Consider the following 15,232-nt stretch of genomic DNA (forward strand, 5'->3'; position numbering starts at 1 on the left):
TCCAGGAGGAAACGGTGGACTAAGGTCTCACGACCGCTTAAGCGTAAAGTCCCTTCAGAGCTAGTCCAACGGCCCAGGTGTAGCCACTGGGTCAGTTCGGACTCGCCGCAGTCATCGGATGACTGCACACCTCCCAAGAGAGGTAGAGTGGTCCCTCAACAGGCCTCTGCTCCAACCACAGTAGACCCTAAGTGGTCCATGCTGCAGACTATGCAGTCTCAGCTTGCGGCTTTTATGCAGGATTATCAGGCAGAGAAGGTTAACATCCCTCCTCCTGTGAGAGCTCCTCCACAGTTGCGCAATCCTCAGCCCATGCAGCATGCTCTGCAGACCTTACAGCATGAGCCGCATTCCATGCAGCATGAGCCTCATACCATGCAGCATGAGCCTCATCCCATGCAGCATGAGCCTCATACCATGCAGCATGAGCCTCATCCCATGCAGCATGAGCCGCATGCCATGCAGCATGAGCCGCATACCATGCAGCATGAGCCGCATGCCATGCAGCATGAGCCGCATGCCATGCAGCATGAGCCGCATGCCATGCAGCATGAGCCGCATGCCTCACAGCATGCTCTGCATACCACACCGCATGCTCCTCAGCCCACCGCAGACCCTCCCTCACACCGGCCCTCTGCTTTTGTTGTTGCCAGCTCACAGTCTGTCCAGCAGAGGCATGATGATGGATCCGCAGGTACGCATGCACCCGTTCTGCAGGATTCAGCCATTCAGCTTGCTGCTCTGCCTTTGCCTCTTACAACTCAACTGTCGGGTGAGGAGGCTTCTGAGGATGAAGCTGCTCATCTTGATGATCCTCATTCTGATGTTGAAGGACACAAGTCTTCGCCACCCTCCTTAGACTTCCGCAAAGTCCTTGCTTTGTTCAGAGAGTTGTACCCTGAACACTTTGTGTCTGCAACCCCTCGTTCTCCTCCCTCCGAGTTTGCTCTGGGCATGCAGTCTACTGCGCCTGCCTTCACCAAGCTTGTTCTTGCCAGATCTTCAAGGAGAGCTTTGAGGGTTATGGGGGATTGGTTGCAGTCCAAGAAGCAACTGGGAAGGACCTCTTTTGTGTTTCCTCCTCCCAAGCTGGCTTCTAAGTCGGGCGTCTGGTATGCCACGGGAGAGGAACCTGGCTTGGGGGTTCCTGCCTCTGCCCAGGCCGACTTCTCAAGTCTGGTTGACTCTCCCCGCAGGTTGGCTATGAGACGTTCGAAGATCTGCTGGTCCCCTACAGATCTTGATCACTTGTTAAGGGGAGTCTTTCGTGCCTTCGAGATATTCAACTTCCTCGATTGGTGTCTGGGAGCCTTAAGCAGGAAGACTGCCCCTTCTGACAAGGACTCAGCCATGCTGATCATGTCCAGCATGGACAAGGCAATACGGGATGGGTCTGGCGAGCTTGCGGCTTCTTATGTATCAGGGGTCCTCAAGAAAAGGGAACATCTGTGCTCCTTCTTATCTGCTGGTATCACCCCTTGCCAGAGGTCAGAGTTACTTTTTGCTCCTCTGTCCAAGTGTCTGTTTCCGGAGGAATTAATTAAGGGGATGACTGCCTCTCTTCTCCAGAAGGATACGCATGACCTCATGGCTTCTTCTGCACGTAAGGCTAAGACCTTACCTTCCGTGACTAAACCTTACCGCCCTCTAGCAGTTGATACTCCTGCTTCCAGGTTCATCCCACCCTTTCGTGGCAGAACCTCCAGCAGAGGAGGTACCCGTGCAGACAGTAACCGTGGCAAGTCCAAGAAGGGTTCCAAGTCCACAAGAGGCAAGTTTTGACTTTCCTCCTCTCCAGACAGCTGTAGGAGCCAGACTCAAGACCTTCTGGCAAGCTTGGGAGAGCAGAGGTGCAGACGCTCAGTCTGTGAAGTGGCTGAGGGAGGGATACAGAATTCCGTTCTGCCGCAATCCCCCTCTAGCTACATCTCCCATCAACCTCTCTCCCAACTACAAGGAGAAGGACAAGAGGCTAGCGTTGCAACAAGAGGTGTCGCTCTTGCTACACAAGGAGGCAGTGGTCATAGTCCGGGACCATCAATCCCCGGGCTTTTACAACCGTCTCTTCCTGGTAGCCAAGAAGACAGGAGGTTGGAGACCGGTGCTGGACGTCAGTGCGCTCAATGCTTATGTCACCAAGCAGACGTTCACTATGGAGACGACGAAGTCGGTCCTAGCAGCGGTCAGGCAGGAGGACTGAATGGTCTCGTTAGACCTGAAAGACGCATACTTTCACGTCCCCATCCATCCAGACTCCCAACCTTTCCTGAGATTCGTCTATGGAAAGGTTGTGTACCAGTTCCAAGCCCTGTGTTTTGGCCTAAGCACGGCACCTCTTGTGTTTACGCGACTGATGAGGAATATTGCGAAATTCCTTCACTTGGCAGACATCAGAGCCTCCCTCTATTTAGACGACTGGCTTTTAAGAGCTCCCACAAGTCGTCGCTGTCTGGAGAATCTCAGATGGACTATGGATCTGACCAAGGAACTGGGCCTCCTGGTCAATTTAGAGAAGTCCCAGCTCGTCCCATCCCAGACCATTGTTTACCTGGGTATGGAGATTCAGAGTCGAGCTTTTCGGGCTTTTCCGTCGGCCCCAAGGATCAACCAAGCCCTAGAGTGCATCCTGAGCATGCTGAGAAGGAGCCGATGCTCAGTAAGGCAGTGGATGAGTCTAACAGGGACACTTTCATCGCTGTCCCTGTTCATCGAGTTAGGGAGACTCCACCTCCGCCCCCTTCAGTATCATCTGGCTGCTCACAGGATCAAGGACATGACGCTAGAGACGGTCTCAATTCCTGTTTCCGAAGAGATGAGGTCTACTCTAACGTGGTGGAAGGACAGCATTCTTCTCAAGGAAGGTCTTTCGTTAGCTGTTCAGACCCCCGACCACCATCTCTTCTCGGACGCATCAAACTCGGGCTGGGGTGCGACATTGGACGGACAGGAATGCTCGGGAACATGGAATCAGGAACAAAGAACACTCCACATCAATTGCAAGGAGTTGTTGGCGGTTCATCTGGCCTTAATGAACTTCAAGTCCCTCCAGCTAAACAAGGTGGTGGAGGTGAACTCCGACAACACCACAGCCTTGGCTTACATCTCCAAGCAGGGGGGGACTCATTCGAGGAAGTTGTTCGAGATCGCAAGGGACCTCCTCATTTGGTCAAAAGATCGAAGGCTCACGCTGGTAACGAGGTTCATTCAGGGCGATATGAATGTCATGGCAGATCGCCTCAGCCGGAAGGGTCAGGTCATCCCCACAGAGTGGACCCTTCACAAGAATGTTTGCAGCAGACTTTGGTCCCTGTGGGGTCAGCCTACCATAGATCTGTTCGCTACCTCGATGACCAAGAGGCTCCCATTGTATTGTTCTCCGATTCCAGACCCGGCAGCAGTTCACGTGGATGCTTTTCTGCTGGATTGGTCCCATCTCGACCTGTATGCATTCCCGCCGTTCAAGATTGTCAACGGTACTTCAGAAATTCGCCTCTCACAAAGGGACACGGCTGACGTTGGTTGCTCCCCTCTGGCCCGCGAGAGAATGGTTCACAGAGGTACTGCAATGGCTGGTCGACATTCCCAGGACTCTTCCTCTAAGAGTGGACCTTCTGCGTCAACCTCACGTAAAGAAGGTACACCCAAGCCTCCACGCTCTTCGTCTGACTGCCTTCAGACTATCGAAAGACTCTCAAGAGCTAGAGGCTTTTCGAAGGAGGCAGCCAGAGCGATTGCTAGAGCTAGGAGAACATCCACTCTCAGAGTCTATCAATCTAAATGGGAAGTCTTCAGAACCTGGTGCAAGGCCAATGCAGTTTCCTCAACCAGTACCACTGTAACCCAGATTGCTGACTTCCTGTTACATCTAAGGCACGTTAGATCCCTATCAGCTCCTACGATCAAGGGTTATAGAAGTATGTTGGCAGCGGTTTTCCGCCACAGAGGCTTGGATCTTTCCTCCAACAAAGATCTGCAGGACATCCTTAGGTCTTTTGAGACCTCTAAGGAACGTCGGTTGTCCACTCCAGGCTGGAATCTAGACGTGGTCCTAAGGTTCCTGATGTCATCTAGATTTGAACCGCTACAATCAGCCTCTTTCAAGGACCTCACATTAAAAACTCTTTTCCTAGTATGCCTAGCAACAGCTAAGAGAGTAAGTGAGATCCACGCCTTCAGCAGGAACATAGGTTTCACATCGGAAACGGCTACATGTTCCTTGCAGCTCGGTTTTTTGGCTAAAAACGAGCTTCCTTCACGTCCTTGGCCTAAATCGTTCGAGATCCCTAGCCTATCCAACTTGGTGGGTAACAAGCTGGAGAGAGTACTTTGCCCAGTCAGAGCTCTTAGGTACTATCTGAAAAGGTCAAAACCTTTACGAGGACAATCAGAAGCCTTATGGTGTGCTGTTAAGAAGCCTTCGCTACCTATGTCTAAGAACGCAGTTTCTTACTACATCAGGCTTCTGATTAGAGAAGCTCATTTTCATATGAAGGAAGAAGACCTTGCTTTACTGAAGGTAAGGACACATGAAGTGAGAGCTGTGGCTACTTCAGTGGCCTTCAAACAGAACCGTTCTCTGCAGAGTGTTATGGATGCAACCTATTGGAGAAGCAAGTCAGTGTTCGCATCATTCTATCTCAAAGATGTCCAGTCTCTTTACGAGAACTGCTACACCCTGGGACCATTCGTAGCAGCGAGTGCAGTAGTAGGTGAGGGCTCAGCCACTACATTCCCATAATCCCATAACCTTTTTAACCTTTCTCTTGATTGCTTTTATTGTTGTTTTTTGGTTGTACGGTCGGCTAAGAAGCCTTCCGCATCCTGGTTGATTTGGCGGGTGGTCAATTCTTTCTTGAGAAGCGCCTAGGTTAGAGGTTGTGATGAGGTCCTTTAGTATGGGTTGCAGCCCTTTATACTTTAGCCACCTAAGAGTCGTTCAGCATCCTAAGAGGACCGCTACGCTCAGTAAGGAAGACGTACTTATTAAAGGCAGAGTAATGGTTCAAGTCGACTTCCTTACCAGGTACTTATTTATTTTTTATTGTTATTTTGAATAACTAATAAAAATGAAATACGGGATACTTAGCTTCTTTGTTAACATGTATACTGGTCTCCACCCACCACCCTGGGTGTGAATCAGCTACATGATCATCGGGTAAGATTAATATTGAAAAATGTTATTTTCATTAGTAAAATAAATTTTTGAATATACTTACCCGATGATCATGATTTAAATGACCCGCCCTTCCTCCCCATAGAGAACCAGTGGACCGAGGAGAAAATTGAGGTCTTGTTGACAAGAAGTACTGGAGTACCTGACCACAGATGGCGCTGGTGAGTACACCCCCACCTGTATAAGCGATCGCTGGCGTATCCCGACCGTAGATTTCTGTCGGGCAACGGAGTTGACAGCTACATGATCATCGGGTAAGTATATTCAAAAATTTATTTTACTAATGAAAATAAAATTTTAATAAAAATTCTCACCTATAAATTGTTAAAAATACTGTTTGAAGAAAAAGTTTATCTCAGGGGAGCATTAATTATGAATTTAAGTCAGATTTCAGTTTGAGTATACTGTATGATTAAATATGAGGAACTTTTTTTATGCATCTTTGCCATTGTTTGTTACTATTGACTAATTCTTAGCCATTATAATTTTGGTTATGTTCATCTTGTAAGTTTTCCAATTAAAGTACAATAAAGATAACAACAGTATATTTATAGCAGCTTCATATTTTCTTAACGAAGTTGTGTATATGAAAAGTTGAAAATATCAAGATTAGAAATAAATGCAAATAGTTAGGGTTGAGAAATGTAAACCATATGATCACTACTTAGATGTGAAATGTTAGTTCTGAAAATGTGAATATTATTTGTTTCAACAGAATTCTCATGGGACTCCAGGAATTTTCTTCAAATACGACACATCAGCTCTGAAAGTCGAAGTAGTGGAGCAACACGAGTCTATAATTGCTTTCTTAACTCGTCTTTGTGGCATTATAGGTGGTGTTTTTACTTGCTCAGGTATGTTTAGGCTTGTTAATTCTAAGAAATTAGATAGTTTAGGGCCTATACAATAGTCTTACAGAGTATTCAGCAATGAGAAAATTGTACCATGAAATTTCAGTAATATATTTCCATTTCAAATTATGAAATCTCCTGAGGGGAAAATTTATACAGTACTTTAGTAATAGTTGTAATATTGCTTAAATGATGATAATGATTGCTGATGAAAGAAGGGTAATGAAGTTAACACTGATAAATTTAAATTGAGGCATTGTGCGTAGGTATACGCGTTATAAAGGTGCATAGCTTTTCCAGTGTAGAGTTGGTGTAGAGTAGCCCCTTTAGAGGTAAAACTAAAGATGAATTAGGGTGCTTAATGAAAGTATGTAATAAGCAATGTAATTGGGTGATGTAATTCCCTAACAAACATGTAAGTATTTAGTTGGTAGAGTTAACTTATAAGAGTATTTGCCATTTACAGAGGAAAGATGACTCATTTTTACAAGGAACCTGAAAAAAGTAGCTTACTTAAAATTGTTAATTGGGAGGAAATGGTTTCTTGAATAGGATAACATTTTCATTCATTTGCAGTTCTCTGGTTCTACGTGCAATTTTATTTAACTTTTATTGCATTTAATGGAACCACTGAATAACATGGAACAAGTGAGAATAATTATCACAAAGTAATTTGCTATGGATCAAATGGGCTCTGCAAAGAATCTTGATAGATATTTTTAATGTTCTGGTAGTTATAGCTTTATATATATGCATGAAAATCCTTTGCTACTGTATTATGTTTACTATATTGTGAAGTAAACCTCCTTCAACTTGTATTGAACAGTATACTGTATCTTCATTGTTCATCCATGTGCTGTAATACAGAGTTTTTTTGCTTATTGCTTATAAGAGATCTGTTTACAGTATAGTGTTTCAAGGGGGAATTGATACAATATTAATAGCTGGCATTTGGACATATCCGAAAACTCAACATTTTATCTGGCGGATAAAAACCACAAGTTCTTAGATGATGATGATTTTTTTTCTTTTTGGGTGGGGTGGGCTGTTGTTTCCAAGAGTAGTGAAGATTTTTAGTTGGAATTCATCCTCATTGAACAATTAACCATCCCAGTAGGATTATGAGGCATAGATTTTATAGGGTAGCTTGTGGTTATTCTAAATAACACTACCAGAGAGTTATTGGGTCCTTTGACTGGCCAGACAGTACTACATCGTTTTTTGTTTTGTTTCTGGTTACAGCTCATTTTCCCTTTGCTTACATGTACACCAAACAGTCTGTCCTATTCTTTACATATTCTCCTGTCCTCATACACCTGACAACTTTGAGATTACCAAAACAATTCTTCAGTGGCTACTTCCCTCTTGGTAAGGGTAGAAGAGACTCTTTAGCCATGGTAAACGACACTCCAAAATGAAACCATTGTTCTCTAGTCTTGGGTAATGCCATAGCCTCTGTACCATAGTCTTCCACTATCTTTGGGTAGAATTCTCTTGCTTGACGGTACAATCAATCACACTATTCTATCTCATTGCTCTTCCTATTGTTTTTTTAAAGTTTACATATAAAAGATTTATTTTAATGGTGCTACTTTTCTTAAGAAATTTTATTTAAATTGTTCATTACTTCTCTCATAGTTTATTAATTTCCTTATTTCCTTTCCTTAATGGGCTATTTTCCCTGTTGGAGCTCTTGGGCTTATATGAGTAGCATCCTGCTTTTCTTATTAGGGTTGTAGCTTAGCAAGTAATGATAATGAGATTAACTTTATCACATTTAGATATCTGAAAACAAATAAAGCCACCATTTTATGACACGTTTAGTCCTAAACTTAAAACCCTATTGTTCCTTTGAGTAAAGTGTTCACACCACTTCTGTCCTACTGTATTTGCTTCTTGAGATTCCTTTCTGCCTCAGTTGCTATTGAAACTATCGCGTAATTAGAGAATATTTTTTCTTTTTTTACAAAGTAGCTTTTTTCAATACAAGTATATCAAGTTTAAAAGAAGGTCCTTTTCTCTGCTTCATTATTATATTGCAAGCTGTTGAGAAAATACAGTGATGGAATATTAAGTCATTTGAGAACCAATTGCCCACACACTTTACACACAGGTAGTAGCAGTTTATTTTTTTCCTCTTGAGATTGAAGTGTCGGAAGATTTGTGCTGAATCAAACAAGATATGTTAAAGTAATAAGGTTTCATTAAAAGAAAATTTATTTTGAAAATAGAACATGTATTTTTTCCATCAGGTTTGTTGAGTCGCATTGTAGGCCTGTGCATCAACTGCCTCACTTGCCGATTCTTCAAGAAAAGTTCCAAGTCAGGGGAAGATGAAGATGAGGTCAAGACAGTACCAGGTCCTTCTGCTAGCCTTTTGTCATCAGTGAATCTCAACCCACCTGATAATGGGCCCCTTCTTGCAGCCTCCACCACTTCTTTATCTGTACCTTTGATTTCAGCATCACTACAAGATACATCTTCAACCTGACAGTATTTCTTATTTATTCATTTAGTTTAGTAAAGCATCATCTCATATTTTTAAAAGACATTTAGACAATACTTTTTCATTTCATGTAGTAGAATAAATCATGCTGTCTTATTTTCTTTCAATAACCCACTTCTTAGGCAAAAAAAACTGCTTTCCTTATAAGGAATTCTATTTCAGGGGGCCAAGGGTAGACTAATAATATAGTATGTAATGTAGATATACAGTCATGTAGTTTAGTATATCTTTTTACTGGAATATATAGAATCTCTTAGAGCTTTATGTATTATTTTATCTTCACATTTATAAATCTCAGTATCATATTTATTTGATTTAAACTATATTTTTTAAACAAATAGTTCTCCATTGCTCTAATTTTACTTGTATCATATTTTTGAGACAAACTATCCTTCAATTAAATCCACTTCATAGGAGTAAGCTTGTAACTGAAAATTATTATACTGCAAACTAAAAAGACTTTTACCATAAAGGGAAATTACTAGATGCATTCCACATGTCCTTAAATACAAGTTTGCACTCAATTTTAAATGCTCGTAATGTTATATAGATATAGAATTATACAGTAGCCCATAACAAAAAAATATTAGAATTAATTCACAATAATTAATAGAAATATTGACATTAACTTTCACTTGATATTTTTGAGGAGAGTTGTGGGTGGAAAACGAGAGAAGGAAGTGGTTACTGCTTGGTAGGAGAATCTCCCTCCATAAGAACGTTGGGAGTTCTTTCTCGTAAACGATATTCACTATCACTAATTGAATCACATAATTTATGCGTATGGGCACTTGGTATTTTTTTTACTCTTACATTCAATGTTGACAAGGAACCTATCTACAGATGACCGCTTTTGCCTTTTCTTTGAAATGGCATGAAAATGCTGTAAAAATTACATGATCATGGCGTGATCACTGCGTGTGTACATTTGAGCACTGCATGACTGAATTCGCGCTAGTCTCGTTAGTACTTGTCCACAAAAAATAATGTGCATATGGAGGGATATCTTTCTCGCAGATCGATACAATGAATGTACAGTATATAGGAATTAAATTCCATGGTTGCATATCGAAATGTACGTATAGTATTCCAATTTACTTGTAAATTGAGGTATTACTGTACTTTTTTTAAGTTGTTCAGTATTGTGCACTTGATATAATGACAAGGTATCCTTCAATTTAAATCCACCTCATTAAATATATTAGTGATCTATTGGTAGAATTTTAATTGGGACATTTTTTGGCATTATGAATTCAGTATTGCACCAATTCATGTAGTAATTGCACCAATATGTATAGTAATAGCACTTACCATTTCTTTGAAGTTATTCCTAAGAGGGTTGTTTACTATTTAGAAAAAAATTTAATTATTTCTATGTACCTCCCTGATGTTCTTATTACTTCTTCTGAAACTCAGTTTATTGACATTTACCGCCAGAGTTTGATAAACATTTTCAAATTTTATTTCCTTTCAAGAGACACATGCCTGCCTCTTTTATCTACCTGTTAATGCCAAGAAGCAAAAAGTCATGGTCTTTGTTCATTGTTTTTCCGTCACATTGGTAATCATCAGATGTGTGCACTTCCAGATTATAAGTTTTATTCTTATGGTTTTGTGCATTCCTTCACAGGGTTTAAAATAACCATTGTGAAGAATGTGTGTGACTTACTGTTTCTCTTCTTGAAAGTATATTTCAACTTCAGGTACTAATGGAACTTTCAAGTTCAGTGGGAAACCCTGAGAAGACTCTTTCGGTTGTTTATAGGAAATTTGATGACAATATAACACACAAAATACTCACTAAATCAGCCAAGTTTTGCTAGTGATGAGCCTTAAAATCTCTTGTCCAGCCAAGTTGTGCTAGTGATGAGCCTTAAAACCTCTTGATCAGCCAAGTTTTGCTAGTGATGAGCCTTAAAAGCCCTTGATGTAATCAGCTTCCTTTGTTAACTGTTGTACTTGTTGATTATTCCAATTGAATCACAAGAATTGACCTAAATATCCTTCAATTTGTCCTCGTGACAGATCTTGTACCTCTTCAAATGAGGCAATCCATCTTAGAAAATCTTTTAAATCTCTATTCATCTTTATAGTTGGGCCTCCATCATTCCAATGAAATCACAATATTTTATACAGTATGAATATCTTTCAATTTGGCTCATAACAGATCATCTACATCTCCATCATGGGGCAATGCATCTTAGAAAAGCCTATGCTCCCTTTATATTTAGGGTTGTTCTCAATTATTCCAATTAATTTACTAGAAATGACCTCGGTGTACTTTCTTTTACCACATAACACAGATCTCCGTTCAGTTTCATAATTGGTAGTCTATAATTCCAATTAAATCACTATAATTGATCCAAATATTCTTCCATTTACCCCATGACACAGATTTTCTACCTCCCCACCTTGGAACAATACATCTCAGAAGAAAATCTTATAAATTCCTCTTCATCTTCAGAGTTGGTCCTCTCTATTATCCAAATAAAATCATTATAATTGTTCTAAATATCTGTCAATTTGCCCCATGACACAGATCTTCGACATCATCATGGGACAGTCCATTTTTAAAAATCCTTTTCACCCTCTATCTTCAAAGTTGTCTCTATTATTCCAATTAGATAATTATAATTGATCTAAATATCCTTCAATATGCCTCAGAAGACAGACCTTGTGCATCTTTATCATGGGACAATTCATCCTAGAAGATACTTTTTTCCTTCTGTAGAGTTGTTCTTGATTATTATTATTTAGTAAGCTGTAATCTTGGTTGGAAAAACGGGATGCTACAATAGCCTAGTGAGGGAAGGAAATGAGAAATAAAGTGAATATTGAAAGTAATGAATAAGAAATATAAAATCTGTTGAATTAGATATGTCAAACTATAATGAAAGACTTATTTCAACTCGTTCAGCATATAAACCTTTGCTGCAAGTTTGAACTTTTGAAGTTCCACTAATTTAACTGCCAGGTTAGGAAGATTATTCCATAATCTGGTCACATCTGGAATAAAACTTCTCGAATACTGTGTAGTGTTGAGCCATATAGTGGAGGAGGCAAGACTGTGAAAATTAACTGCATACTTAGTACTATGAAAAGGATGGTACAGTCTGGGTAGAATTGATTACAATGAATTGTCAGAATTATGAAAAATCTTATACAGTACAACAAGTATAAAAAAAAATAACTGAGCGACTGCCAGAGATTGATATCCAGATCAGGCAGAAGAAATTTAATAGACTGCAAGTGTTTGTCCAACAAATTAAGATGAAAGTCAACGGCTAAAGAACAGATAGGAGAACAATTATTCTTTTCAATCTATTCCTTGAAAATTTAATAATGATGCTAAGAAAAGTCCCACCCAATCCCAACGGTTTAAGTTTGAAATTAAGGACCTAATAAGTAACGGGGTCAAATGCAGCACTAAAATCTAGGCCAATTATATGAACTTTCCAATCACAATTGAGTGATTACTTTATAGTTTTATGAATAGAACTTACCTGGCAGTTATATATATATAGCTGCTGAGTCTCTGACTGCGGCAGAATTTAAACGAAAATCGCGGCAACCGCCTTGTGGTGGTTGTGTGGTTAGATGGTTAACAACCCTTACAGGGTGGTACTTGGAATCATTCCCATTTTCTGTTCCTCAGATTATCTCTGCCGGCCGGATCGACAACATCGTTGGTCCGCCTTTCAGAGTTTTTCGGATCGCTTTCCCTTCATCGCCTTTTTGGACTTCGTTTTTGGTGAAGTACACTGTGTTGGGATTTGGCAATCGTGTTGTTTTTGTTTTTTGTCTTTTTTTCCTTTATTATCATGAGTGAGAAAATTCATTATCGTGTTTGTGCGAATGATATTTGCAAGGTGAGGTTGCCGAAACTTTCGGTTGACCCTCACACTATCTGTATGGGTTGCAGGGGGTTTGAATGTGCTTTAGATAATAAGTGCAAGGAATGCGAGGTTTTAAGTGATAATGATTGGTTAGCTATGCAGTGCTATGTGCGCAAACTTGAGATTGATAGTTAGAAGAGCTAAATCAAAGTCAAAGTCTGCTAGTGAGCCTAGCTTAGATTTATCTATTGACCCTTTGCTTGTAACCCCTTTGGAAGGTATTCCTTCCCCAAATGTAGTGACTCCTGCCCCTTCTACAGGACCTGTGCCTACGGATGACCCTGGGTATGCTAAATTAGCTGCTGAATTGGAGGCCATTAAAGCATTGTTGGAGGCCTTTAAAGGTAAGGGTGTAGGTGAAATTAGTGCTTGTGAAAGTGCAGTGGAGGTGGCGACTGATCGAATCTGTCATACCCCTAGGTCTAGACCTCTACCAAGCTCCCAGGATCAAGGGAGAAGGTACGTCGAAAGCCGGGGGCGAGAGGTGCTTATCCTCGGTCAGTCGTCGCCTCAGACAGTCCTGTTGCGATCTCCCAGGCTGCTCTTGACCGCCGTAGGAAAGGCATGTCGGATACGTTTGTGTCTTCGCCTGATCGTTCTCCCAGACGTAATTGGCATTACGAATCAAGACCAATGAAGAGAGGGTGGAACCGGGACGTGCAGTCTCGCTCTCCCTCTCCTGGTTCGAGTAGCAGAGACCCTGATCCTTCGGAAGACGATTTCGATGTTCCTGTTAAAAGGGCGAAACAGAGAGTCCTTAGCCCAGTTAATCCTGCTAGACTCCCTGCTTCTTCTGCCAGCGCTCCCAGTCAAGCCGTACGACAACTGCCGTCTTCGGCACCGCGAGAGCCAGCGGAGGTTGCTAAAGCTTTCATGGTTGTTATGCAGGAACAACTTTCATCGTTAGTTAAAGCTTTCAGCCACCCTTCTCAGTCCGTCAGACATAAGGACGTCTCTTTGCCTGTTAAGAGATCTTCTTCTAAGAGAGATTTTAGTATCTCTCCCAAGAAACCTCTGCGCACTTCGTCGGCCGTACGACAACGTACACCCTCTTCATCGGCACGCTGCCAGGAATTTCCTTCCCCCCTCTCCCGCCGCCAGGACGATACTGCCTCTCGTTCTCGGCGCCGTGACGATTCCGTTTCCCTTTCGAAACGCTTGGACGTTACTGCCTCGTTTCTTAGGAAACAGGATGAATGCAGTCTGCATTTTCAAGGCAACGGCAGCCTGCATCTTCAGGACGCTTCCGTTTCTCGTCATCGTGACGATACTGCCTCTCGTCATTGTGACGATACCGCTTCTCGTCATTGTGACGATACCGCTTCTCGTCATCGTGACGATACCGCCTCTCGCCGACTGGATGTTAGCGGCGCTCGGCGCCAGGATTCAAACAGCTCTCGCTGCCAGACTGCTGGCAGCCCAACTCTTCGGGATGTTATCCTTGAGCAGGACCTCGAAGATATTTCGGAAGAGGAAGAAAAACCTGCCGACTCTTCTAGCGATTACAAGGTTCTTTCTCGCTCTCTTTTGGAACTTTATGGGGAGGAATTTCAACCTTCGGCCCCTCGTTCTCCTCAGTCTCAATTTACCAGGAAGAAAGCTACTAAGTCTTCGGCCTTCATCAAAATGAAACTTTCAATTTCGGCCAGGAAAGCTCTCGCTAAAGTGGATGATTAGATGAAGGAACGGAGACAAGCTGTCAAGACCACCTTTTCTTTTCCACCGTCCCGGCTCGCTTCCAAGGCCGGTATGTGGTATGAGACAGGGGAACCTTTGGGGTTAGGAGTGCCTTCCTCCTCCCAAGGTGACTTCTCGGCTCTTGTGGACTCGGCAAGAAGGCATGCTTTAAACTTTGCCAAGGTGATGTGGTCCATGTCGGAGCTTGATCACCTCGTCAAGGGAATTTTCAGGGTTTTCGAGGTTTTCAGCTTCCTGGACTGGTCTCTCGGGACTCTGGCCAGGAAGTCTGAACTCCTGGAGGACACGAAGGACCTGACGAGTATCATGTCCTGCATGGACAAAGCTCTAAGGGATGGAGCTAATGAATTGGCTTCCCTTTTCTCAGCAGGGGTCTTAAAGAAGAGGGCCCTTTTGTGCTCCTTCACCTCTAGATCTGTGACTGTTGCCCAGAAGTCGGAGCTACTTTACGCCCATTTTTCACGTCATCTTTTTCCTGAAGCTCTGGTCAGAGATATCTCCCTTTCTCTGGCTCAGAAGGCTACTCAGGACATTTTGTCTCTTTCGGCTAGAAAGACCTTACCTGTTGCTCCTGCTCCTCTGAAGAAGGAGGAGAAGAAGTTTCAACAGCCCTTTCGGGGCAGGATCTCCTCGAGAGCGGATTTTAGGGGGAGAAGACAAGAGTCAGGGCCAAGGACCAGCAGGGGTGCGTTTAGGCCCCGGTCCAAAAAATGAGATGGAAGTCCTCCAGACACCAGTAGGGGCAAGACTGTCTCGTTTTTGGCAGTCTTAGGAAAGGAGAGGGGCGGACACCTGGTCCCTCTCAGTCGTCAAGGAAGGTTACAAGATCCCCTTTTTAAAGAAACCACCTCTCTCAGACTCTCCCCTGGCCTTAGTGGCTCAGTACACCGACGCGGGGAAACGAGAGGCTCTTCTGGAGCTAGTCGACCAGATGTTGGTCAAGGGAGCAATAGAGCCAGTTCAAGACCTCGCCTCCCCAGGCTTTTACAATCGCCTGTTTCTGGTTCCCAAGAACTCGGGTGGATGGAGACCAGTCCTAGATGTCAGCTCTCTGAACGCCTTCGTGGAGAAAACAAAGTTCTCCATGGAGACGACTCAGTCAGTGCTG

The 15,232-nt window shown here is 42.7% G+C and overlaps 1 protein-coding gene across 3 annotated transcripts in view; it reads left to right on the forward strand.

The window, feature by feature from the left end:
* Window positions 1-8,626, forward strand: part of LOC137658528 (endoplasmic reticulum-Golgi intermediate compartment protein 2) — a 279,881-nt gene extending 271,255 nt beyond the window's left edge. For all 3 annotated transcript variants that reach the window (XM_068393323.1, XM_068393322.1, XM_068393324.1), the window contains exons 9-10: window positions 5,889-6,027; window positions 8,277-8,626. In XM_068393323.1, the coding sequence (XP_068249424.1) occupies window positions 5,889-6,027; window positions 8,277-8,515 (378 nt within the window). In that variant the 3' untranslated portion in view covers window positions 8,516-8,626. The remainder of the gene's footprint in view (window positions 1-5,888; window positions 6,028-8,276) is intronic.
* Window positions 8,627-15,232: the final 6,606 nt, after the last annotated feature.

The sequence above is a fragment of the Palaemon carinicauda genome, chromosome 19 (assembly GCF_036898095.1).
Source record: "Palaemon carinicauda isolate YSFRI2023 chromosome 19, ASM3689809v2, whole genome shotgun sequence".
NCBI lineage: Eukaryota > Metazoa > Arthropoda > Malacostraca > Decapoda > Palaemonidae > Palaemon > Palaemon carinicauda.